At 52.1% G+C, this 24,762-nt stretch overlaps 1 protein-coding gene across 1 annotated transcript in view; it reads right to left on the bottom strand.

Moving 5' to 3' along the window:
- The window catches only part of SLC2A6 (solute carrier family 2 member 6), a 242,988-nt gene that overhangs the window by 69,147 nt on the left and 149,079 nt on the right, over positions 1-24,762 (bottom strand). Inside the window, exon 5 of the mRNA XM_069609468.1 lies at positions 17,421-17,629. Coding sequence (XP_069465569.1) covers positions 17,421-17,629 — 209 coding nt within the window. The remainder of the gene's footprint in view (positions 1-17,420; positions 17,630-24,762) is intronic.

The following is a 24,762-nucleotide window of genomic DNA, read 5'->3' as shown; positions in this document are numbered from 1 at the left end:
TCTTTAGAGAAATGACAATAGACCAATCTTTCATACTTTACCTGATCTTCGAGAAATGTATACTTCTCAAATGCAGTTTATTGGCCTCATTACAAGTTTGGCAGTGTTTTGGTGGTAAATCTGCTGAAATACCACCAAACGGACTTACTGTTACCATCACCTGGTCCCGTAGATTTTCTGCAGGGTTACAAGTGCTGGTAGGTGATGTAAATCCCCATTTTACGTAGGACTCCATGGGGCTTTCGGCAAAATTACCACTGGCGGTAATTCTGCAGATTGTGCCACTTTTTTGGGAGTAAGGTGGAGGATGTACCACCAACATTTTGCTGGAGGAAGATTCTCCACCTTACCGCCAAAGCTGTAGTACAGTGGTGCGATAATACAGCAGTAATGTAGTGGTAACAAACTTACCACTGCATTGCCACAGTTTTTTCCCACACTGATATACTTGTAATGAGGCCCCATATTTTAGGATTTCATTGATTTTAAAACAGCCTTTTACTGGGTTCCACGACTTGAGATATTGGGACTTCACCTTCTCTTGAAAGTCCCAGCTTATCTATTTTGTGCAGCTCTAAGCTACTGTAAAAAGGGGAGTGATGGGTGAATGCACTGCCCCTTTTTCAATGAACATTGATAACAGACAGGGCTGTTTCCTAGCATCCATTATATATTAATGTTATTGGATTCTCATTAAGCGACCGGAAAGCAGATACCCTAAAATTAGGGGGTCTAAGCCGATGAATACTTTTCTTTGCTGATGATGCAGTAATGTTATCAAAAACACTCTGTGGGCTACAACTACAAGTAGACACTTTATTTTCATAATGTCGCTATATGGGTCTAACTATTGGTACAAAGATTATGATATGGCACACCACAGGCATCCCTATAATTTCCTCCTCCTTTTTATATTCCATAAATGGTGTGTCCATTCATTAGGTAGAACTATTTGATTACCTGGGTATCCGCTCTGACAAAAGGCTCACCTGGTCCTTGCAGATGGGGAAGTGACCTTGCATTGGCTAGAAGAGGCCAGGCGGTTGTTAGTTTTGCTGCACGCTTTGGAGATAAGACATTATTTCATGCAATTGATGTTTACAAAGCACAGGAATTCCAGCAGCAATTTACAGGGCAGAAGTATGGGGGTACCATAACCCAGCCAAGGTGCAAGAAGAGAGAACGAAATGGCAATAATGTGTCTCGGGAGGATAGCTCAGGGGCAACGTGCTCGTCTTGGACGCAAGACGACGTGTAGCAACACAGGTTCGATCCCTGGTCCGCACTTAGAAACCTCTGGGTATTAAGCGTGTTATAAATAACCTATCATAATTATAATATGCTAATTATAATATGCCACCTGGGACTCCCATCAAGCGCACCGTCCGCTCCTGTGAGATTCCAATTTGGCATAATAGGCACTACATTCATAATGAAGCTAAAACCACTCTTGTACTGGCTATGGAATACATCCAAAGTGTTTATTGAGCTGAACTATGTGGTATCTTGAGGGCCGATGATGCGATGGTTCAAGCAGGTTAAAGGCATGTGCTTTGATCTCCTGAGCTTGTGGAATGGTCCTTGCAAATATGGGAAAAATCGCAAGGCTCCGATGAAGTATGCCTTCTATGACTGGACTTAAAAAAACAGACTGCTAGTTGCCATGAGCAGAACTTGGCTCACTGGTACATGGTGTTAAAACATGGGCTAGAGGCAGAAAAGTATATTCACTTTCCTGTAAGAAAATACCAAGACATTCCATTCACAAAATTGACTTTAGGGATACTGTCACTCTTTAAATTTACTAGACTATGGGCCTCATTACGAGTATTGAGGTAGCCATGCCCTTAATAGGGGCATGGCTGACTTCATACCTGGTTTCAGTACAGGTTCCTTCAATGAGGATTTACCGGGCTATTCCAACCTAGGAGGACCCGGTAAGTCCTCATTGGAAAAACCCATCCCCATTCCCATTGAGCCCCCATAGGACTGAATGGGAATGGGCAGGGAGCTAATAACGGGCCCGTTAATAATGGGCCCCTTATTAGCTCCTTGGTCCCCTCGCGGGACCCGGAAAGGATGTCTGGTTTTACCAGGCGCCTGTTCCGGGTCCCGCTAGGGGACCTCGTAATCAGGCATCCCGTAATGAACGGTGCCAGTCCCATACCGGCATCGTTCATTACGGGACCGCCAGGGTCGTAATGAGGCCCTATGTGGCCAGGAAACCTCCCCTATGTGTTGGCAAGCATTAGCAAAGCAAATAGTTTTGGCATTTACTACTGTTCTTTGCATTTTGCATTTATAAGTACCAGGGTGCAAGGCGGGGAGTGCAAGCTTTGAAAGGAGGATGTGATAAGGGCACAGGTGTGCAAGAAAATGAGAAGGAAGGAGAATGAAGCAAGGGAGTGCACAACTGAGAGAGGTGCCATCGATGAGGAGCAAGAGGAAATCTGAGCGAAAAAGGTTAAACGTGTGAAGGTAAGAAATGAAGTAAGAGTGTGAGAGGAAGGATGAGAGGGGACAGACAGCGGGGTGCGGTGAGTGGGGATAGGTTTGGTGGTTGTTTGGTGGGCGTAGGGTGGGTGGAGGTAGGGAGAGGATGGTTGGATGAGGTAGAGAGAGTGTGGGTACAGGTAGAGAGAGTGGGGGTAGGGTGGGTGGGGGTGGAGGCAGTGGTGGTAGAGAAAGTGGCAGTAGGGTGGGTGGATGGGGAAGGAGTGGTAGTAGGGCGGTGGTTGGGGCCAAGAGAGTGGGGGTATAGTGGGTGGTTGGGGTGGGGAGAGTGGAGATATGGTGGGTGGTGGTAGAGGGAGTGGAGGTAGGGTTGGTAGGTGGAATGCTAGAGAGAGTAGAGGTAGGATGGGTGGGTAGGGGAAGAGAGAATGGATGTAGGGTGGGTGGTTAGGGGTAGAGAGAGTGGAGGTAGGGTGGGTGGGGGTAGAGAGAGTGGAGATAGGGTGGGTGGGTGATGGTAGAGAGAGTGGAGGTAGGGTGGGTGGGTGTTGCTAGAGAGAGTTGAGGTAGGGTGGGCGGGTGGCGGTAGAGAGAGTGGAGGTTGTGTGGGTGAAGAGAGAGTAGAGGTAGGGTGGGTGGTTGGAGGTAGAGAGAGTGGAGGTAGAGTGGGTGGGTGGGGGTAGAGAGTGGAAGCAGGGTGAGTGGGGGTAGAGAGAGTGTAGGTAGGGTGGGTGGGTGCAAGAAGAGACAGTGGAGGTAGGGTGGGTGGGTGTTGGTAGAGAGAATGGAGGTAGGGTGGGTTGGGGTAGAGAGAATGGAGGGTGGATGGGTCGGTGGATGGGGTCGAGAAGTGGAGGTAGGGTGGGTGAGTGGGGGTAGGGTAGAGAAAGTGGAGGGAGGATAAGTGGGTGTTGGTAGAGAAAGTTGAGGTAGGGTGGGTGGGGGTAGAGAGAGTAGAGGTTGGGTGGGTGTAGAGAGAGTAGAGGTAGGGTGGGTGGTTGGAGGTAGAGAGAGTGGAGGGAGGGTGGGTGGGGGTAGAGGGAGTGGGGGTAGAGAGAGTGGAGGTAGGGTGGATGGGTGGGGGTAGAGAGAGTGGAGGTAGGGTGGGTGGGTGGGGGTAGAGAGAGTGGAGGTAGGGTGGGTGGGTGGGGGTAGAGAGAGTGGAGGTAGGGTGGGTGGGTGGGGGTAGAGAGAGTGGAGGTAGGGTGGGTGGGGGTAGAGAGAGTGGAGGTAGGGTGGGTGGGTGGGGGTAGAGAGAGTGGAGGTAGGGTGGGTGGGTGGGGGTAGAGAGAGTGGAGGTAGGGTGGGTGGGTGGGGGTAGAGAGAGTGGAGGTAGGGTGGGTGGGTGGGGGTAGAGAGAGTGGAGGTAGGGTGGGTGGGTGGGGGTAGAGAGAGTGGAGGTAGGGTGGGTGGGGGTAGAGAGAGTGGAGGTAGGGTGGGTCGGTGGTGGTAGAGAGAGTGGTCATAGGGTGGGTGGGTGGTGGTAGAGAGAGTGGAGGTAGGGTGGGTGGGTGGGGGTAGAGAGAGTGGAAGTAGGGTGGGTGGGTGGGGGTAGAGAGAGTGGAGGTAAGGTGGGTGGGTGGGGGTAGAGAGAGTGGAGGTAGGGTGGGTGGGTGGGGGTAGAGAGAGTGGAGGTAGGGTGGGTGGGTGGGGGTAGAGAGAGTGGAGGTAGGGTGGGTGGGTGGGTGGGGGTAGAGAGAGTGGAGGTAGGGTGGGTGGGTGGGGGTAGAGAGAGTGGGGGTAGGGTGGTTGGTTGGTGGTAGAGAGAGTGGAGGTAGGGTGGGTGGGGGTAGAGAGAGTGGCGGTAGGGTGGGTGGGTGGGGGTAGAGAGAGTGGCGGTAGGGTGGGTGGGTGGGGGTAGAGAGAGTGGCGGTAGGGTGGGTGGGTGGGGGTAGAGAGAGTGGCGGTAGGGTGGGTGGGTGGGGGTAGAGAGAGTGGCGGAAGGGTGGGTGGGTGGGGGTAGAGAGAGTGGCGGAAGGGTGGGTGGGTGGGGGTAGAGAGAGTGGCGGAAGGGTGGGTGGGTGGGGGTAGAGAGAGTGGCGGAAGGGTGGGTGGGTGGGGGTAGAGAGAGTGGCGGTAGGGTGGGTGGGTGGGGGTAGAGAGAGTGGCGGTAGGGTGGGTGGGTGGGGGTAGAGAGAGTGGCGGTAGGGTGGGTGGGTGGGGGTAGAGAGAGTGGCGGTAGGGTGGGTGGGTGGGGGTAGAGAGAGTGGCGGTAGGGTGGGTGGGTGGGGGTAGAGAGAGTGGCGGTAGGGTGGGTGGGGGTAGAGAGAGTGGCGGTAGGGTGGGTGGGGGTAGAGAGAGTGGCGGTAGGGTGGGTGGGTGGGGGTAGAGAGAGTGGCGGTAGGGTGGGTGGCTGGGGGTAGAGAGAGTGGCGGTAGGGTGGGTGGGTGGGGGTAGAGAGAGTGGCGGTAGGGTGGGTGGGTGGGAGTAGAGAGAGTGGCGGTAGGGTGGGTGGGTGGGGGTAGAGAGAGTGGCGTTAGGGTGGGTGGATGGGAGTAGAGAGAGTGGAGGTAGAGTGGGTGGGTGTTAGTAGAGAGAGTGGAGGTAGGGTGGGTGGGTGTATGGGTGTAGAGAGAGTGGAGGTTGGGTGTAGAGAGAGTGGAGGTAGGGTGGGTGGCTGGGGGTAGAGAGAGCAGAGGTAGGGTGGGTGGGGGTAGAGAGAGTGGGGGTTTAGCGAGGGTGGGTGTAGTGTGGGTGGGTGGGGGTAGAGAGGGTTGGGGTTAGTGTGGGTGGGGGTAGAGAGAGTGGGGGTAGGGTGGGTTGGTTGGGGTAGGGTGGGTGGGGGTAGATAGAGTGGGGATGGGTGGGTGGGTGGTGGTAGAGAGGGTTGGGGTAGTGTGGGTGGGGGTAGAGAGAGTGGGGGTATGGTAGAGAGAGTGGGGGTAGGGTGGGCTGGATGGGTGGGGGAAGAAAGAGCAGAGGTTTCTGGGGGTAGAGAGAGTGGAGGTTGGGTGGGTGGGGGTAGCGAGATTGGTGGTAGCATCGGTGGGTGATGTAAAGAGATTGGAGGTAGGGTATGCCAGGGTAGAGTGAGTGGAGGTAGAATGGATGGGTGGGTGTAGAGAGAATGGGGGTAGGCTGGGTGTGTGGGATTAGAGAGAGTAGGGGTAGGGTGGGTGGGATAGTGAGAGTGGAGGTAGGGTGGTTGTAGACAGAAAGGAGGTATTGTGAGTAGGTGGGGTAGAGAGAATAGGGGTAGGGTGTGTGGTAGTACAGAAAGCAAGTGTAGGGTGAGTGAGGGTAAAGAGATAGGGGGTTATGGGTAGAGAGAGTGGTGGTAGGGTGGGTGGGGGTAGTGAGAGTGGGGTAGGGTGGGTGGGGATAGAGAGAGTGGAGGTAGGATTGGTTGGGGTAGAGAAAGTGGGGAAGGGCGGTAAGGTAGAGAGGGTGGGGATTGGGTGGGCGGGGGTAGAGAGAGTGGAGGTAGGGTGGGTGAGTGGGGGTAGAGAGAGTTGAGGTAGGGTGGGTGGGTGGGGGTAGAGAGAGTGGAGGTAGGGTGGGTGGGTGGCGGTAGAGAGAGTGGAGGTAGGGTGGGTGGGTGGGGGTAGAGAGAGTGGAGGTAGGGTGGGTGGGTGGGGGTAGAGAGAGTGGATTTAGGGTGGGTGGGTGGGGGTAGAGAGAGTGGAGGTAGGGTGGGTGGGTGGGGGTAGAGAGAGTGGAGGTAGGGTGGGTGGGGGTAGAGAGAGTGGAGGTAGGGTGGGTGGGTGGGGGTAGAGAGAGTGGAGGTAGGGTGGGTGGGTGGGGGTAGAGAGAGTGGAGGTAGGGTGGGTGGGTGGGGGTAGAGAGAGTGGAGGTAGGGTGGGTGGGTGGGGGTAGAGAGAGTGGAGGTAGGGTGGGTGGGTGGGGGTAGAGAGAGTGGAGGTAGGGTGGGTGGGTAGGGGTAGAGAGAGTGGAGGTAGGGTGGGTGGGTGGGGGTAGAGAGAGTGGAGGTAGGGTGGGTGGGTGGGGGTAGAGAGAGTGGAGGTAGGGTGGGTGGGTGGGGGTAGAGAGAGTGGAGGTAGGGTGGGTGGGTGGGGGTAGAGAGAGTGGAGGTAGGGTGGGTGGGTGGGGGTAGAGAGAGTGGAGGTAGGGTGGGTGGGTGGGGGTAGAGAGAGTGGAGGTAGGGTGAGTGTAGATAGAGTGGAGGTGAGGTGGATGGGTGGGTAAAGAAAGAGCAGAGGTAGGGTGCGTGGGTGTCAGTAGAGAGAGTGAGGTAGGGTGGGTGAGGGCAGTGAGATTGGTGATAGTGTGGGTGGGTGGTGTAAAGAGATTGGAGGTAGGGTATGTCAGGGTAGAGTGAGTGGAGGTAGAATAGGTGGGTGGGATACGGAGAATGGGAGTAGGGTGGGTGGGTTGGTGTGTGTAGAGAGAATCGGGATAGGGTGGGTGGGTGGCATTAGAGAGAGCACGGGTAGGGTGGGTGGGTTAGTGAGAGTGAAGGTAGGGTGGGTGTAGAGAGAATTGAGGTATTGTGAGTAGGTGGTGCTAGGGAGAATAGGGGTAGGGTGGTGAGTGGGGTAGAGAAAGTGGGGGTAGGGTGGGTGTGGGTAGAAAGAGTGGGGTTATGGATAGAGAGAGTGGTGGTAGGGTGTGTGGGGGTAGAGAGAGCGGGGGTAGGGTGGGTGGGGGTAGATGGTGGGGCAGGGTTGGTTGGGTATAGAAAGAATGGGGTAGGGTGGGTGAGTGGGGTAGAGAAAGTGGGGGTAGGGTGGGTGGGGGTAGAGAGAGTGGGGGTAAGGTGAGCTTGTGAGTTTGGTAGAGAGAGTGGGGTAGGGTGGGTGAGGGTAGAGAGAGTGGGTGTAGGATTGGTTGGGGTAGAGTGAGTGGGGAAGGGTGGGGAAGTAGAGGGGGGGATTGGGTGGGTGGGGGTAGAGAGGGTGGGTGGGGTAGAGAAAGTAGGGGTAGGATGGGTGAGGTAGAGAGAGTGGAGAGGGTGGGTGGACAGAGTAAAGAGTTTAGGGTTAGAGTGGGTGGGGTAGAGAGAGTGGGGGTAGGGTGGGTGGGGTAGAGAGAGTTGGGGGTAGGGTGGGTGGGGGTAGAGAGATATGGGTGGAAAAACCTTGAGGTCAGCAGCCAGTGAAGAACAACACTCCCTTTTGAAATACGGCAGCATGAATAATGAAACGAGAAAGCCAGAATGGAGTTGGATGAGCCCTACACAGAGGCGAGCCTCTGACGAGCATACGTCCTGGAGGGGCAGAGCCACGTGATAACCGCAAAGGCAGCGTGGCGTGGAAGAGCAGAGTGGATTGAGAAAGATGCCGAACGGCCAGCGCTGAGCGCAGGAATACTTCCGTGATGGAGATGGAGACAGAAGAACAGTCTCACCTGGTGGCGTGACCACATTGAAGCTGTGGTGGGCTTGCGGCCAGAAATGATTGCCGAAACCAGGATGGAGCTGAGGAACTAATCCTATGTTCAGAGTATGAGGGCCGACAAAACTACCAAGAAGGGCAGAATCCGAGAAGTGAACGCTTCTATAGCCGAGATAGCAAAGATGGGAACAGAGCCGAGGAACAAATCCTCCTTTCAGAGTCCAAGGGCCGATAAAGTTGCTGAGACAGTCAGAATCTTAGAAGCAGGCGCTTCTATAGCAGAGACAGTGGAGAGAGGAACTGAGCAGAGGAATGCATCCTACGTTCGGAGTACGTGGCCCGACGAAGCTGCCGAGATGGGCAGAATCCAAAAAGCAAACGCTTCTATAGCAGAGAACACATGAATGAGTTGTAACGACCATGCGGCAACGCCATCCCGCTGGAGCACATCCAACATCTTTATAACCAGGGTTGCCCAGGATGGAGGGAGGTGAGTGGGGCTCAACATGAAGAAGAAGCCTAATGAGGAGGGTTATGGGAGCCAGAGAAACCTGAGTTATGGAGATTGGCAAGGGCGGGCCAACACTCGCACCAGGAAAACTAACACAGCAAAAAACCCAGGGGGTTCTGCAGAGCACTGGGGAAACAAAGAATCTTCTACAACTGATAAAGAGAAGAGAACATGGTGGGTTCATTGAGTCTGGTGATGACTCCAACAAAGGGGAGAAAAGAAAAGGCCCAAATTGATGGACAATGAGGAAGGGAATCCACTCTCCCTTTAAGGACAAAAGACATTTTGTTTATACAGAGACTTACAACTTTTTATGAGGAGCCTAAAGAAAGACCTAGGAGTTTGCTTTGATGAACGGTCAATAAAGTTTCTTTGGTGAACTGTGAACACTGCCCTGGGAGTGATTCCAACAACTTTGACTGGATAAAACCTGAACTGAGAGGTCATGCTTCTGTCCTATTTTTCTGTTGTTTTGTTAAAGTGGCAGGGACAGAAATTAGATAGGTTTTGGATTGAGGACTAGATTTTCTTATTTTGTCAGTAGACGAGCACCCTTAATTTTAGTTCATAGGTAGGGAGATCCCTCTTATAAGTAGGGACAGTTAGGAATTCATTTTTCTCTTAGTTAAATAAAACAGCCTGAATATGACATCCATGAGTCTGCCTCCTCTTTCTGGGTCACCACATATGGTGTCAGAGTGGGATCGGAGTGACCCAATATAAAGTCATACTCTCGCCCAGATCATATGGTTAATCCCATCGACCAGCTTCCACCAATATGAATGACTTTTGGGAGTAGAACCATCTTTAGGGGCAACCCACAAAAGGCCTTTGTTAGAAAGACAAGGGCCTACACTCCTCTCCGCCACACTCCCCATCGATTCAAAGGAGGAAGAGGAACTCAAGTCCCCTCCCCCTGAAAAATATTTTGCAAACATTTAGGATGGCTGAGATAAAATGATGTCCCTTGAGACGCTCCTGGAGAGGGTTATTGACAATCAAGACGGGGCCGAACAACATCACCAGGACAGCCTCGACCGGATAGGGATAGGTCAAAGCCATTGGGTCCTCAACCATAACCTGAGGGAGAAGGCTTTGCTGCTTTCTTTGCCAACGTTGAAAGGCTACCCGCCCAGTTTCAGTGGGATGTGGGCCTTAAAGTCTATTATCTGGGACTGCTACTGAAGAGAGAACTCCAATTATGCTACCAACATTTAAATCCCCAGTGAAAGAACCCCTTTCAAGAGATAAAAACAGCCATCTTAGAATGGGTCTGACCAACTGAAAGCTTCTTTAGGTTGAAATTGCAAAATCTGCTTTTGCTTCACAATGAAGGAGGGATAGAGTTGGCCGGCCGATTACAGAATACTCTTAGCCAATGGTTAGGGAGGAAGACCAAGCCAGAGATATTTGAAGGTCTTGCACTGGAGGAATGTATTATTGCTCTCCCTCCCTCGCTCCAGAGAGCTGTGCTCCAACAACCCTAACCATCCCTAGATATGGCCATTAAAATTACCCAGGCCCACTTGAGACCTTTACATAGTTTAGAAGCTCAGGGAAGTCAGTAGACTATATAAGGGAATTTAAACCATTTAATCGAGCCTCTTTGGTTGAATCCTCTAGAAAACCTGAAGTACCCTCTCTAAAAGAAATCACCCGAAAAAAGAGACCATTCGAAGACCCTTATATCCAACAGGGTTAAAAACAAAATTATCTCCAGGGGAAGACATGGCGCAGAGAAACCTCTGTTCTCCACCCCACCTACCAATTGTTCCTGTGGGGAAAATAGTCATTTCACCCATACCTGTCTAAAAAACCTCATGGAGAAACCTATGGAGATATGATGGGTAGGGACAGAGGGACAGAGGAATGAACAAGAGGAAGAAAAGAAAGGGAAGAAGTTCTGGAAGATGCATAGATTTGCTACTGTCAAATCCAGCCCTTCCAAACTCAAGAGACAGTCCGAGTCGATGACATCTGGGCTCAAGCTCTAATTGACTCGGGGAGCAACGCTCAGACCTCACATACCCCAAAGATCTAAAAAAGGGAGGGATCCGTAAAGATCAACTGTGTGCATTGGGATGTAGAGACGTTGCCAAAGGGTCCCCCTCACCCTTGCAGTTAGAGGTTGTCCCACCAGGGTAAGAGCTGCAGTTGTACCAGTACCAGGCTGGTCCAGGCCCTCCAACCACCTTGTTGCAGGGAACACTGCATTCCAAAGCTGTCGGGCACGTGCATTCTATAGCCTGCAGATTCTAAGATCTGGCTCCATCCGGTGCAAAGGCGCAGGGTGTATAGAGAAGAAATGCAAATGTGCAAATTGCAGAAGCTGCTGGCTGCAGGAGGCAACCAGCAAAGGCGTGTTGCATTCAGCACCCAGCATGGTCTGCACAGAGGCCTCACTATTCGTATAGCAGACCTGTTTGCAGAAGGAAACCAGGATGCATGTACGCATGCCTTGCAGCCAGAGCCACCTTGCATAGCTAGGTTTCAGACAAGTGAACACCTGCATCTCTCACTGGACTCTTCATAACACTGGGGCAGCTTATCTGAAGACTAAACTGGAGCGATATCAGCCTCCTAGGTGTCTCTGTTCATCTTCACAAGAGCTACTAAACATTCCACGCTATCAGAGAGCTTTGATAGGGCGCTGTTCCTTTTCAGACCTTGCCCCTACCTTATGGAATGTGCTAATGGCCCCTATTCGTGAGATTGGAGACTACCTTCGATTCCGAAAGGCGCTGAAAACTCATCTCTTTTAACTCTTTTTTTGTATGACGTGGCTCACCAGGGAGGTCCCTTTTCTTAGCGCCTAGATGCCTTCGGGCCACAGTCGGCACTTTACAAGTATGGCACATATACTGCACTTTACAAGTATGGCACATTACATTGCAGTATGGCACATTAGGTAGGCATTCCTACCTTGCCAGCTTAAGGGTTGAGGGCTGAGGTCAGCCCTCCACCCACTACAGCACAGGGTGCACAGTGCAGGGGTCAGACCTTATGCGCCTATTACAGTGAGTCAGCCCGTTTGAATTGAACCCATTTTTCAGACCGAGTCTGGATGGTTCAGCTTTGCCCCCCTACCCCCAAACCAAACTCTGGCTCATTAAATGAATACTCTCTTTCTCATCAGAGCTTTTTGTGTGGGGTGGCTAGGGTCCCCCCTCCATTATACCTGTGTCTGGCTGTTTGAGGTTAGCCCCCCCCGCATACTTGAGTGTAGTTGTTTGAGTTAGTCCTTTCACTCAAGACCACGGCTCTCATTATAACTTTCCTGGTATCCCCGTAATTCCGGCGGAATACCAGGAAACGAACCTATCGGTGCCTGATATCCTGGTAATTCTGGGATATTATAGGTGCCAGCAGTGGCGGTCATCCCCATTCCATGGAGTCACAGGTCTTGGCTGGAGGTAAATCAGGTAACCCCCCACCAGCACACTTGTAGTTTTTCGCTGCAGGAAAAGTAGCGGTCACGGGATTACCAGCAATTTTCCCGGAACTTTTCCCACACTACAAAATTTACAATGAGGGCCACGTCTGGATGCATGTTTGTAGCCCTCCCCGATATTGTTGTCTGGCTGTCTGGGTTCAGTCCCACTTACCTCTTCATGCTTAAATGTGGGTGCTGAGGCTCATAGACCCTTCTTCTCACCAGAATGAGGATATTGCCTCACACTCTCCATTCAAGTGTATCCATTTCAGCAAACCTTTATCTGTATAATTAGCTTTTTAAACCCTCATCCTATCTAAGTCAGGATGTTGAACTCAGCCGCTTTCCGCATACTGAACAGTGTGTGCTTTCCCGCTCCCCCCCTTCATATCTGAATCTGGCTGCTTGTTAACCCTGCCCCTTCCCCCCCCCACACCAATACCTGACTCAGCCTGACAGGATGCATCTTCCAGTCCTCCTTTGGAGCATATGCTCACATATTTGCAACAGTCTGTGATGGAAAAGCCCTCTCAGCCTCAATGATTTGATATGATATGATATTTTTTTTATACAAAGGGCCTCATTACGAGTTTGGCGGTAGCCATGGGCCACAAAACCGGGCCAATTTACCGGGTACCTGCAATGAGGAATAACCGGGTCATTCCAACATTGGAGGACCCGGTCATTCCTCCTTGCAGGTACCATTCCCCATTCCCATTGAGCCCCCTTAGGGCTCAATGGGAATGGGGATGGAGTGGGGATGGAGGTAACAACGGGCAAATTAAAACTGGCCCGTTGTTACCTCCTTCTTCCCCCTCGCGGGACCCGGAAAGCACGCCTGGTTTTACCTGGCGTCCGATCCGGGTCCCGCAATGGGAACCTCGTAATAGTGCGGAGTGGGTTTAACGGCGCCGGCACCATTACCGGCGCCGTTAAACCAATTCCGCACTACTCGTTATGAGGCCCAATGTGTTTCAAAGCGCTGAATGTTTAATAGGCTTGGTTCTTTCCTGAATTGGATACAGGCCAGCCAGCAATAATACAGCACAAATATATACATTTTGCCGAATATATTCTTACAGGTACTAGAAGTACAGAATTCAAATGTCCTTATTTTGTCTCTGGATTGCAAAAAGCCACAAAGTGTGTTCCTTCCTATAAGTGATGTGTGGGGCAGAGGGCCGCTGGCGCTGTGGGCACTGGTTATCAGATCAGAAATTGACATGGATTTGTCGGCCAGACTAGTTTTAAGTGGCAGATGGGTAAAATACTAGAACTTGCCGCTTTTTAGTGCATTTATGAAATTTTAAGGCACATTTAAAGATGAGGCATTTTGCGATGTTTTGTTGTCGTGTGAACGCAAAAACACCAAAAGCTGGGTGGTATGGCTAGTATACGCTTCATGGGCCCGAACAAAGTTAATCAGCATAAAAACACATATCTTAGCCTGTATAAACAGCAGAGGCCACACATGCTTTAGGCATGCTCGATAACCAACACATGTCATACGCATCTTACCCATGCTAAACAGCATGTATTGCGTTATCTTGCATTTGTATAGCACCTCTGGACATAGTATGGCATTGATGCGCTGTGCGTGGGGCGTTGCTAGGGGGGGGTAAGGGGGCTATAGCCCCTGATCTTTTGGTTGTAGCCCCGGATAGAATCTCAGGAGCTACAGCCAAAAGACTAGCTAGCCCCCAGTCCCGACAGTTCCGACATCAGCTTAGCCCCGGGTCTTTTCCAGACCTAGCAACTCCCCTGTCAGGGAGTCCCTTCCGGAACGGTGTCAAAGAGGCTAAAAGAGGCACATAATCGAGCATGCAAAAGTGGGAGAGAAGCGGAAAGACTGGTGATATGCTGAAGGTACCTGAACCATGCTAGCCAGCATAAGCCACACACTCCCGAGCCAGGCTAATCAGCATACCGCAGCTATGCCGACCTGCATAAGCCATGCACTCCCGAGCCAGGCTAATCAGCATACCGCAGCTATGCCGACCTGCATAAGCCATGCACTCCCGAGCCAGGCTAATCAGCATACCGCAGCTATGCCGACCTGCATAAGCCATGCACTCCCGAGCCAGGCTAATCAGCATACCGCAGCTATGCCGACCTGCATAAGCCATGCACTCCCGAGCCAGGCTAATCAGCATACCGCAGCTATGCCGACCTGCATAAGCCATGCACTCCCGAGCCAGGCTAATCAGCATACCGCAGCTATGCCGACCTGCATAAGCCACGCACTCCCGAGACATGCTAATCAGCATACCGCAGCTATGCCGACCTGCCTAAGCCACGCACTCCCGAGCCAGGCTAATCAGCATACCACAGATATGCCGACCTGCATAAGCCACGCACTCCCGAGCCAGGCTAATCAGCATACCGCATCTATGCAGACCTGCATAAACCACGCACACCCGAGCCAGGCTAATCAGCATACCGCAGCTATGCCGACCTGCATAAGCCACGCACTGCCGAGCCAGGCTGAGCTAATCAGCCTACCGCAGCTATGCCGACCAGCTTAAGCCACACCCCCCTGAGCCAGGATAATCATTTTACCGCAGCTATGCTGGCCAGCATAAGCCACACACTCCTGAGCCAGGCTAATCAGCTTACCGCAGCTATGACGGCCAGAATAAGCCACGCACCCCCGAGCCAGGCTAATCAGCTTACCGCAGCTATGACGGCCAGAATAAGCCACGCACCCCCGAGCCAGGCTAATCAGCATACCGCTGCTATGCCGACCTGCATAAGCCACGCACTCCTGAGCCAGGCTAATCAGCATACTGCAGCTATGCCGACCTGCATAAGCCACGCACTCCCGAGATATGCTAATCAGCATACCGCAGCTATGCCGACCTGCATAAGCCACGTACTCCCGAGCCAGGCTAATCAGCCTACCGCAGCTATGCTGACCTGCATAAGCCACACACCCCTGAGCCAGGCTAATCATCTTACCGCAGCTATGCAGGCCAGCATAAGCCACACACCGCTGAGCCAGGCTAATCAGTTTACCGCAGCTATGCTGGCCAGCATAAGCCACACACCCCTGAGCAAGACTAATCAGCCTACCGCAGCTATGCTGGCCAGAATAAGCCACACGCCCCTGAGCCAGGCTAATCAGCATACCACAGCTATGCCGGCCAGCATAAGCCATACACCCCCGAGCCAGGCTAATCAGAATACTGCAGCTATGCCGACAGATTACCGCAGCTATGCCGTTCAGCATAAGCCACGCACCCCCGAGCCAGGCTAATCAGTATACCGCAGCTATGCCAGCCAGCATAAGCCATGCACCCCCGAGCCAGGCTAATCAGCATACCGCAGCTATCCCGGCCAGCATAAGCCATGCACCCCCGAGCCAGGGTAATCAGCATACTGCAGCTATGCCGACATGCATAAACCACACACTCCCGAGCCAGGCTAATTAGCATACCACAGATATGCCGGCCTGCATAAGCTACCCACTCCCGAGCCAGGCTAATCAGCATTCCTCAGCTATGCCGGCCAGCATAAGCTACACACCCCTGAGCCAGGCTAATCAAAATACTGCAGCTATGCCAAGCTGCATAAGCCACACACTCCAGAGCCAGGCTAATCAGCATACCGCAGCTATGCCGACCTGCATAAGCCACGCACTCCCGAGCCAGGCTAATCAGCCTACCGCAGCTATGCCGACCAGTTTAAGCCACACCCCCGAGCCAGGCTAATCAGCTTACTGCAGCTATGACGGCCAGAATAAGCCACGCACCCCCGAGCCAGGCTAATCAGCATACCGCAGCTATGCCGACCTGCATAAGCCACGCACTCCTGAGCCAGGCTAATCAGCATACTGCAGCTATGCCGACCTGCATAAGCCACGCACTCCCGAGACATGCTAATCAGCATACCGCAGCTATGCCGACCTGCATAAGCCACGTACTCCCGAGCCAGGCTAATCAGCCTACCGCAGCTATGCTGACCTGCATAAGCCACACACCCCTGAGCCAGGCTAATCATCTTACCGCAGCTATGCAGGCCAGCATAAGCCACACACCGCTGAGCCAGGCTAATCAGTTTACCGCAGCTATGCTGGCCAGCATAAGCCACACACCCCTGAGCAAGACTAATCAGCCTACCGCAGCTATGCTGGCCAGAATAAGCCACACGCCCCTGAGCCAGGCTAATCAGCATACCACAGCTATGCCGGCCAGCATAAGCCACACACCCCCGAGCCAGGCTAATCAGAATACTGCAGCTATGCCGACAGATTACCGCAGCTATGCCGTTCAGCATAAGCCACGCACCCCCGAGCCAGGCTAATCAGTATACCGCAGCTATGCCAGCCAGCATAAGCCATGCACCCCCGAGCCAGGCTAATCAGCATACCGCAGCTATCCCGCCCAGCATAAGCCATGCACCCCCGAGCCAGGGTAATCAGCATACTGCAGCTATGCCGACATGCATAAACCACACACTCCCGAGCCAGGCTAATTAGCATACCACAGCTATGCCGGCCTGCATAAGCTACCCACTCCCGAGCCAGGCTAATCAGCATTCCTCAGCTATGCCGGCCAGCATAAGCTACACACCCCTGAGCCAGGCTAATCAAAATACTGCAGCTATGCCAAGCTGCATAAGCCACACACTCCAGAGCCAGGCTAATCAGCATACCGCAGCGATGCCGGCCAGCATAAGCCACACAATCCCGAGCCAGGCTAATCTGCATACCGCAGCTATGCCGACCTGCATAAGCCACACACTCCTGAGCCAGGCTAATCAGCCTACCGCAGCTATGCCGACCAGCATAAGCCACACACCCCTGAGCCAGGCTAATCAGCCTACTGCAGCTATGCCGGCCAACATAAACCACACACCCCTGAGCCAGGCTAATCAGCATACCGCAGCTATGCCGACCTGCATAAGCCACAGACTCCCGAGCCAGGCTAATCAGCCTACCGTAGCTATGCCGACCAGCATAAGCCACACACCCCAGAGCCAGGTTAATCAGCATACCACAGCTATGCCGGCCAGCATAAGCCACACACTCCAGAGCCAGGCTAATCAGCATACCGCAGCGATGCCGGTCAGCATAAGCCACCGCTCCCGAGCCAGGCTAATCAGCATACCGCAGCTATGCCAACCTGCATAAGCCACACACTCCCGAGCCAGCCTAATCAGCATACCGCAGCTATATGCTGACCGGCATAAGCCACACGTTTCTTAGATGGATTCATCAGCATAGATTCCTCAGCCTAGCACACGATCACAAGCTACCACACTAGAGCCGGGCTAAACAAGCACAGGTCTAACATGCCTGAGGTTGGCGAATGACCATAAGCCCGAAATAACTGAGCCATGATAACCTGGATAAGACCCACCGTCCTGAGCCAGGCTAATCAGCATACCGCAGCTATGCCGACCCGCATAAGCCACACATCCATCGAGCCAGGCAAATCAGCATAGCCAGGCTAATCAATGTACCTCAGCTATGCTGGCCTGCACAAGCCACACGTTCCTTAGACGAATTCATCAGCACAGATTCATCAGCAATGCGCACGATCACAAGCCACCACACTAGAGCCGGGCTACACAAGCACAAGTCTAACATGCCTGGGGTTGGCGAACCACCATAAACCCGACATAACTGAGCCATGATAACCTGGGTAAGACCCACAATCCCGAACCAGCATATCCAGAATGAACCCCGCATCCCAGTTTCAGTCTTGCCAAAAGGAGATTCACAAACCTGAGTCAGGCTGTCCACAATCCGGTCAAATTCCTCAACGTATTGTGTGTCCTTCCCTCGGAGCCAAGCCAGTGCCCGCAGGGCTTCTTCATCCTTGCCCTTGGAAATCAGGAACCGAGGGGAATAGGGCATGAAGCAGAGTATGACGAGCATGATGAGGACTGGCACTATCCCTGCCACAGCCAGCCAGCGCCAGGGCAGAAAGAGACCTGGGGAGAGGGCAAGCACATGTCAGAAGTAGCAGCACAGGGCCCAAGGGCACCCTGCTGGCTCCTGCCAGCCACCCCTAGGCAAGCATCAGACCTGAGAAAGGGCACACACATGGTATAGGGTACAACACATGACCTACTTGAACACGCTGGCTACAGCCAGCCAAGAAAGCATCAGACCTGAGAAAGGGCACACAGATGTTATAGGGTGCAACACATGACCAACTGGCACACGCTGGCTTCAGCCAGCCAACCCATGGCAAGCATCATACCTGATAAAGGACACACACATGTTATAGGGTGCAACACATGGCCTACTGGCACACGCCGGCTACAGCCAGCCAACCCATGGCAAGCATCAGACCTGAGAAAAGACACACACGTGGTAAAGGGTGCAAAACATGATCTACTGGCACAAGCTGGTTATGGTCAGCCACCACTAGGAAAGCATCAGACCTGATAAAGGACACACACATGGTATAGGGCGCAACACATGACCTATGGGCACCACGCTGGCTGCAGCCAGTAACCTCTAGGAAAACATCGAAGCTGAGCAAGGACACACACATGTTATAGGGTGCAACACATGACCTACAGTCACACGCTGGCTAGGGCCAGTCACCTATAGTAAAGCATCAGACCTGAGAAAGGACACAGACATGTTATAGGGTGCAACACATGACCTACAGGCACACACTATCTACGGCCAGCCAACCCTAGGAAAGCATCAGACCTGAGAAAGGACACACACATGGTATAGGGTGCAACATATAACCTATGGGCACCATGCTGGGTCCAGCCAGTCACCTGTAGGAAAGCATCAGACCTGCGAAAGAACACACGTATGGTATAGGGTGAAACACATGACCTATGGGCACTACTCTGGCTGCAGCCAGTCACCTCTAGGAAAGCATCAGACTTGAGTAAGAACACATGCATTGCATAGGGTGCAACACATGACATATGGGCACCAGGCTGGCTGCAGCCAGTCATGTCTAGGAAAGCATCAGATCTGAGAAAGGACACACACATGTTGTAGGGTGCAACACATGACCTACAGGCACGCGCTGGCTATGGCCAGCCACCCCTAGGCAAGCATCAGACCTGAGAAAGGACACACACATGTCATAGGGTGCAGCACTTGACCTACAGGCACACTCTGGCTACAGCCAGTCACCTCTAGGAAAGCATCAGACCTCAAAAAGGATACGCAAATGTTATAGAGTGCAACACATGACCTACAGGAACACGATGGCTACAGCCAGTCACCTCTAAGAAAGCATCAGAACTGAGATAGGACACACATATGTTATAGGTGACCTACAGGCATATACTGGTTACAGCCAGTCACCTATAGGAAAGCATCAGACCTGAGAAAGGACACAGACATATTATAGGGGGCAATACATGACCTACAGGCACACACATGTCTATGGCTAGCCAACCCTAGGAAAGCATCAGACCTGAGAAAGGACACACACATGTTATAGGGTGCAACACATGATAAACAGGCCCATGCTGGCTACAGCCAGTCACCTCTAGGCAAGCATCAGACCTGGGAAAGGACACACAGATGTTATAGAGTGCAACCCATGACCTACTGGCAAATGCTGGCTACACCCAGCCAACCCTAGGAAAGCATCAGACCTGAGAAAGGACACACACATGGTATAGGGTGCAACACATGACCTACTGGCACCACACTGGCTCCAGCCAGCCAAGAAAGCATCATACCTGAGAAAGGAGACACACATGGTATAGGGTGCAACACATGACCTATGGGCAACATGTTGGCTCCAGCCAGTCACCTTTAGGAAAGCATCAGACCTGCGAAAGACCACACGTATGGTATAGGGTGCAACACATGACCTATGGGCACTATGCTGGCTGCAGCCAGTCACCTCTAGGAAAGCATCAGACCTGAAAAAGAACACATGCATTGTATAGGGTGCAACACATGACCTATGGGCACAACGTTGGCTGCAGCCAGTCACCTCTAGGAAAGCATCAGACCTGAGAAAGGACACGCATATTATAGGGTGCAACACATGATCTACAGGCACATGCTGGCTATGGCCAGCCAATCCCAGGAAAGCATCAGACCTGCGAAAGAACACACGTATGGTATAGGATGCAACACATGACCTATGGGCACTACGCTGGCTGCAGCCAGTCAGCTCTAGGAAAGCATCAGACCTGAGAAAGGACACACACATCTTATAGGGTGCAGCACTGGACCTACAGGCACATTTTTGCTACAGCCAGTCACCTCTAGGAAAGCATCAGACCTCAGAAAGGACACACAAATGTTATAGAGTGCAACACATGACCTACAGGCACACGCTGGTTACAGCCAGTCACCCCTAGTCAAGCATCAGACCTGAGAATGGATGCACAAATGTTATGGGGTGCAACACATGACCTACAGGCACACTCTGGCTACAGCCAGTCACCTCTAAGAAAGCATCAGACCTGAGAAAAGGACACACACATGTTATAGGGTGCAACACATGACCTACAGGACACACTGTCTACGGCCAGCCAACCCTAGGAAAGCATCAGACCTGAGAAAGGACACACACATGGTATAGGGTGCAACATATAACCTATGGGCACCATGCTGGGTCCAGCCAGTCACCTGTAGGAAAGCATCAGACCTGCGAAAGAACACACGTATGGTATAGGGTGAAACACATGACCTATGGGCACTACTCTGGCTGCAGCCAGTCACCTCTAGGAAAGCATCAGACCTGAGTAAGAACACATCATTGCATAGGGTGCAACAGATGACCTATGGGCACCAGGCTGGCTGCAGCCAGTCATGTCTAGGAAAGCATCAGTTCTGAGAAAGGACACACACATGTTATAGGGTGCAACACATGACCTACAGGCACGCGCTGGCTACGGCCAGCCAGCCCTAGGCAAGCATCAGACCTGAGAAAGGACACACACATGTTATAGGGTGCAGCACTTGACCTAAAGGCACGCTCTGGCTACAGCCAGTCACCTCTAGGAAAGCATCAGACCTCAGAACGGATACACAAATGTTATAGGGTGCAACACATGGCCTACAGGAACACGCTGGCTACAGCCAGTCACCTCTAAGAAAGCATCAGAACTGAGAAAGGACACACACATGTTTAGGGGGCAAAACATGACCTACAGGCACATAGTGGTTACAGCCAGTCGCCTATAGGAAAGCATCAGACCTGAGAAAGGACACAGACATATTACAGGGGGCAATACATGATCTACAGGCACACACTGTCTACGGCTAGCCAACCCTAGGAAAGCATCAGACCTGAGAAAGGACGCACATATGTTGTAGGGTGCAACCCATGGGCACCACGCTGCCTGCAGCCAGTCACCTCTAGGAAAGCATCAGAGCTGAGAAAGGACACACACATGTTATAGGGTGCAACACATGATCTACAGGCCCACGCTGGATACAGCCAGTCACCTCTAGGCAAGCATCAGACCTGAGAAAGGACACACAGATGTTATAGAGTGCAACCCATGACCTACTGGCAAATGCTGGCTACAGCCAGCCAACCCTAGGAAAGCATCAGACCTGAGAAAGGACACACACATGGTATAGGGTGCAACACATGACCTACTGGCACCACACTGGCTCCAGCCAGCCAAGAAAGCATCATACCTGAAAAAGTAGACACACATGGTATAGGGTGCAACACATATCCTACGGGCACTATGCTGGCTGCAGCCAGTCACCTCTAGGAAAGCGTCAGACCTGAGAAAGAACACATGCATTGTATAGGGTGCAACACATGACCTATGGGCACAACGCTGGCTGCAGCCAGTCACCTCTAGGAAAGCATCAGACCTGAGAAAGGACACGCATGTTATAGGGTGCAACACATGATCTACAGGCACATGCTGGCTACGGCCAGCCAATCCCAGGAAAGCATCAGACCTGCGAAAGAACACACGTATGGTATAGGATGCAACACATGACCTATGGGCACTACGCTGGCTGCAGCCAGTCAGCTCTAGGAAAGCATCAGACCTGGGAAAGGACACACACATCTTATAGGGTGCAGCACTGGACCTACAGGCACACTTTGGCTACAGCCAGTCACCTCTAGGAAAGCATCAGACCTCAGAAAGGACACACAAATGTTATAGGGTGCAACGCATGACCTACAGGCACACGCTGGTTACAGGCAGTCACCCCTAGTCAAGCATCAGACCTGAGAATGGATGCACAAATGTTATGGGGTGCAACACATGACCTACAGGCACACTCTGGCTACAGCAAGTCACCTCTAAGAAAGCATCAGACCTGAGAAAAGGACACACACATGTTATAGGGTGCAATACATGACCTACAGGCACATGCTGGCTACAGCCAGTCACCTCTAAGAAAGCATCAGACCTGGGAAAGGACACAGACATGTTGTAGGGTGCAAAACATGATATACAGGCACTCACTGGCTACAGCCAGTCACCTCTAGGAAAGCATCAGACCTGAGAAAGGTCACACACATGTTGTAGGGTGCAACACATGACCTACTGGCACACACTGTCTACGGCCAGCCAACCCTAGGAAAGCATCAGACCTGAGAAAGGACACAGACATGTTATAGGGTGCAACATATGACCTACAGGAACATACTGGCTACAGCCAGTCACCTATAGGAAAGCATCAGATCTGAGAAAGGACACATACATGTTATAGGGTGCAACACATGACCTACTGGCAAATGCTGGCTACAGCCAGCCAACCCTAGGAAAGCATCAATCCTGAGAAAGGACACACACATGGTATTTGGTGCAACACATGACCTATGGGCACCATGTTGGCTCCAGCCAGTCACCTTTAGGAAAGCATCAGACCTGCGAAAGACCACACGTATGGTATAGGGTGCAACACATGACCTATGGGCACTACGCTAGCTGCAGCCAGTCACCTCCAGGAAAGCATCAGACCTGAGAAAGAACACACATGTTATAGGGTGCAACACATGATCTACAGGCACACGCTGGCTACGGCCAGCCAACCCCAGGAAAGCATCAGACCTGCGAAAGAACACACGTATGGTATAGGATGCAACACATGACCGATGGGCACTATGCTGACTGCAGCCAGTCACCTCTAGGAAAGCATCAGACCTGAAAAAGAACACATGCATTGTATAGGGTGCAACACATGACCTACAGGCACGTGCTGACTACAGCCAGCCACCGCTAGGAATGCATCAGACCTGAGAAAGGACACACACATCTTATAGGATGCAGCACTTGACCTACAGGCACACTCTGGCTACAGCCAGTCACCTCTAGGAAAGCATAAGACCTCAGAAAGGACACACAAATGTTATAGGGTGCAACACATGACCTACAGGCACACGCTGGCTACAGCAAGTCACCCCTAGGCAAGCATCAGACCTCAGAATGGACACACACACATGTTATAGGGTGCAACACATGACCTACAGGAACACGCTGGCTACAGCCAGTCACCTCTAAGAAAGCATCAGAACTGAGAAAGGACACACACATGTTATAGGGGGCAAGACATGACCTACATGCACATACTGGCTCCAGCTAATCACCTTTAGGAAAGCAACAGACCTGCGAAAGACCACACGTATGGTATAGGGTGCAACACATGACCTATGGGCACTACGTTGGCTGCAGCCAGTCACCTCCAGGAAAGCATCAGACCTGACAAAGGACACACATGTTATAGGGTGCAACACATGATCTACAGGCACACGCTGGCTATGGCCAGCCAACCCCAGGAAAGCATCAGACCTGCGAAAGAACACACGTATGGTATAGGATGCAACGCATGACCGATGGGCACTATGCTGACTGCAGCCAGTCACCTCTAGGAAAGCATCAGACCTGAAAAAGAACACATGCATTGTATAGGGTGCAACACATGACCTACAGGCACGTGCTGACTACAGCCAGCCACCGCTAGGAATGCATCAACCTGAGAAAGGACACACACATCTTATAGGATGCAGCACTTGACCTACAGGCACACTCTGGCTACAGCAAGTCACCTCTAGGAAAGCATAAGACCTCAGAAAGCACACACAAATGTTATAGGGTGCAACACATGACCTACAGGCACACGCTGGCTACATCAAGTCACCACTAGGCAAGCATCAGACCTCAGAATGGACACACACACATGTTATAGGGTGCAACACATGACCTACAGGAACACGCTGCCTACAGCCAGTCACCTCTAAGAAAGCATCAGAACTGAGAAAGGACACACACATGTTATAGGGTGCAATATATGACCTACAGGCACTTGCTGGCTACAGCCAGTCACCTCTAGGAAAGCATCAGACCGGAGAAAGGACACACACATGTTATAGGGGGCAACACATGACCTACATGCACATACTAGCTACAGCCAGTAAGCTATAGGAAAGCATCCAACCTGAGAAAGGACACAGACATGTTATAGGGTGCAATGCATGACCTACAGGAACACGCTGGCTACAGCCAGTCACCCCTAAGAAAGCATCAGAACTGAGAAAGGACACACACATGTTATAGGGTGCAATATATGACCTACAGGCACTTGCTGGCTACAGCCAGTCACCTCTAGGAAAGCATCAGACCGGAGAAAGGACACACATATGTTATAGGGTGCAACACATGACCTACAGGCACACACTGTCTACGGCCAGCCAACCCTAGGAAAGCATCAGACCTGAGAAAGGACGCACATACGTTGTAGGGTGCAACCCATGGGCACCATGCTGCCTTCAGCCAGTCACCTCTAGGAAAGCATCAGACCTCAGAAAGGACACACAAATGTTATAGGGTGCAACACATGACCTACAGGCACACTCTGGCTACAGCAAGTAACCCCTAGTCAAGCATCAGACCTGAGAATGGACACACACATGCTATAGGGTGCAACACATGACCTACAGGAACATGCTGGCTACAGCCAGTCATCTCTAAGAAAGCATCAGACCTGAGAAAGGACACACAGATGTTATAGGGGCAACACATGACATACAGGCACATACTGGCTACAGCGAGTCACCTATAGGAAAGCATCAGACCTGGGAAAGGACACCCACATGTTATAGGGTGCAACACATGATCTACAGGCACACACTGGCTACAGCCAGTCA

The sequence above is a fragment of the Ambystoma mexicanum genome, chromosome 8 (assembly GCF_040938575.1).
Source record: "Ambystoma mexicanum isolate Mex_15411 chromosome 8, UKY_AmexF1_1, whole genome shotgun sequence".
In the NCBI taxonomy this organism is placed as follows: Eukaryota; Metazoa; Chordata; class Amphibia; order Caudata; family Ambystomatidae; genus Ambystoma; species Ambystoma mexicanum.
Note: the sequence above shows the minus strand (reverse complement) of the source record. Positions and strands in the feature narration are given on the sequence as shown.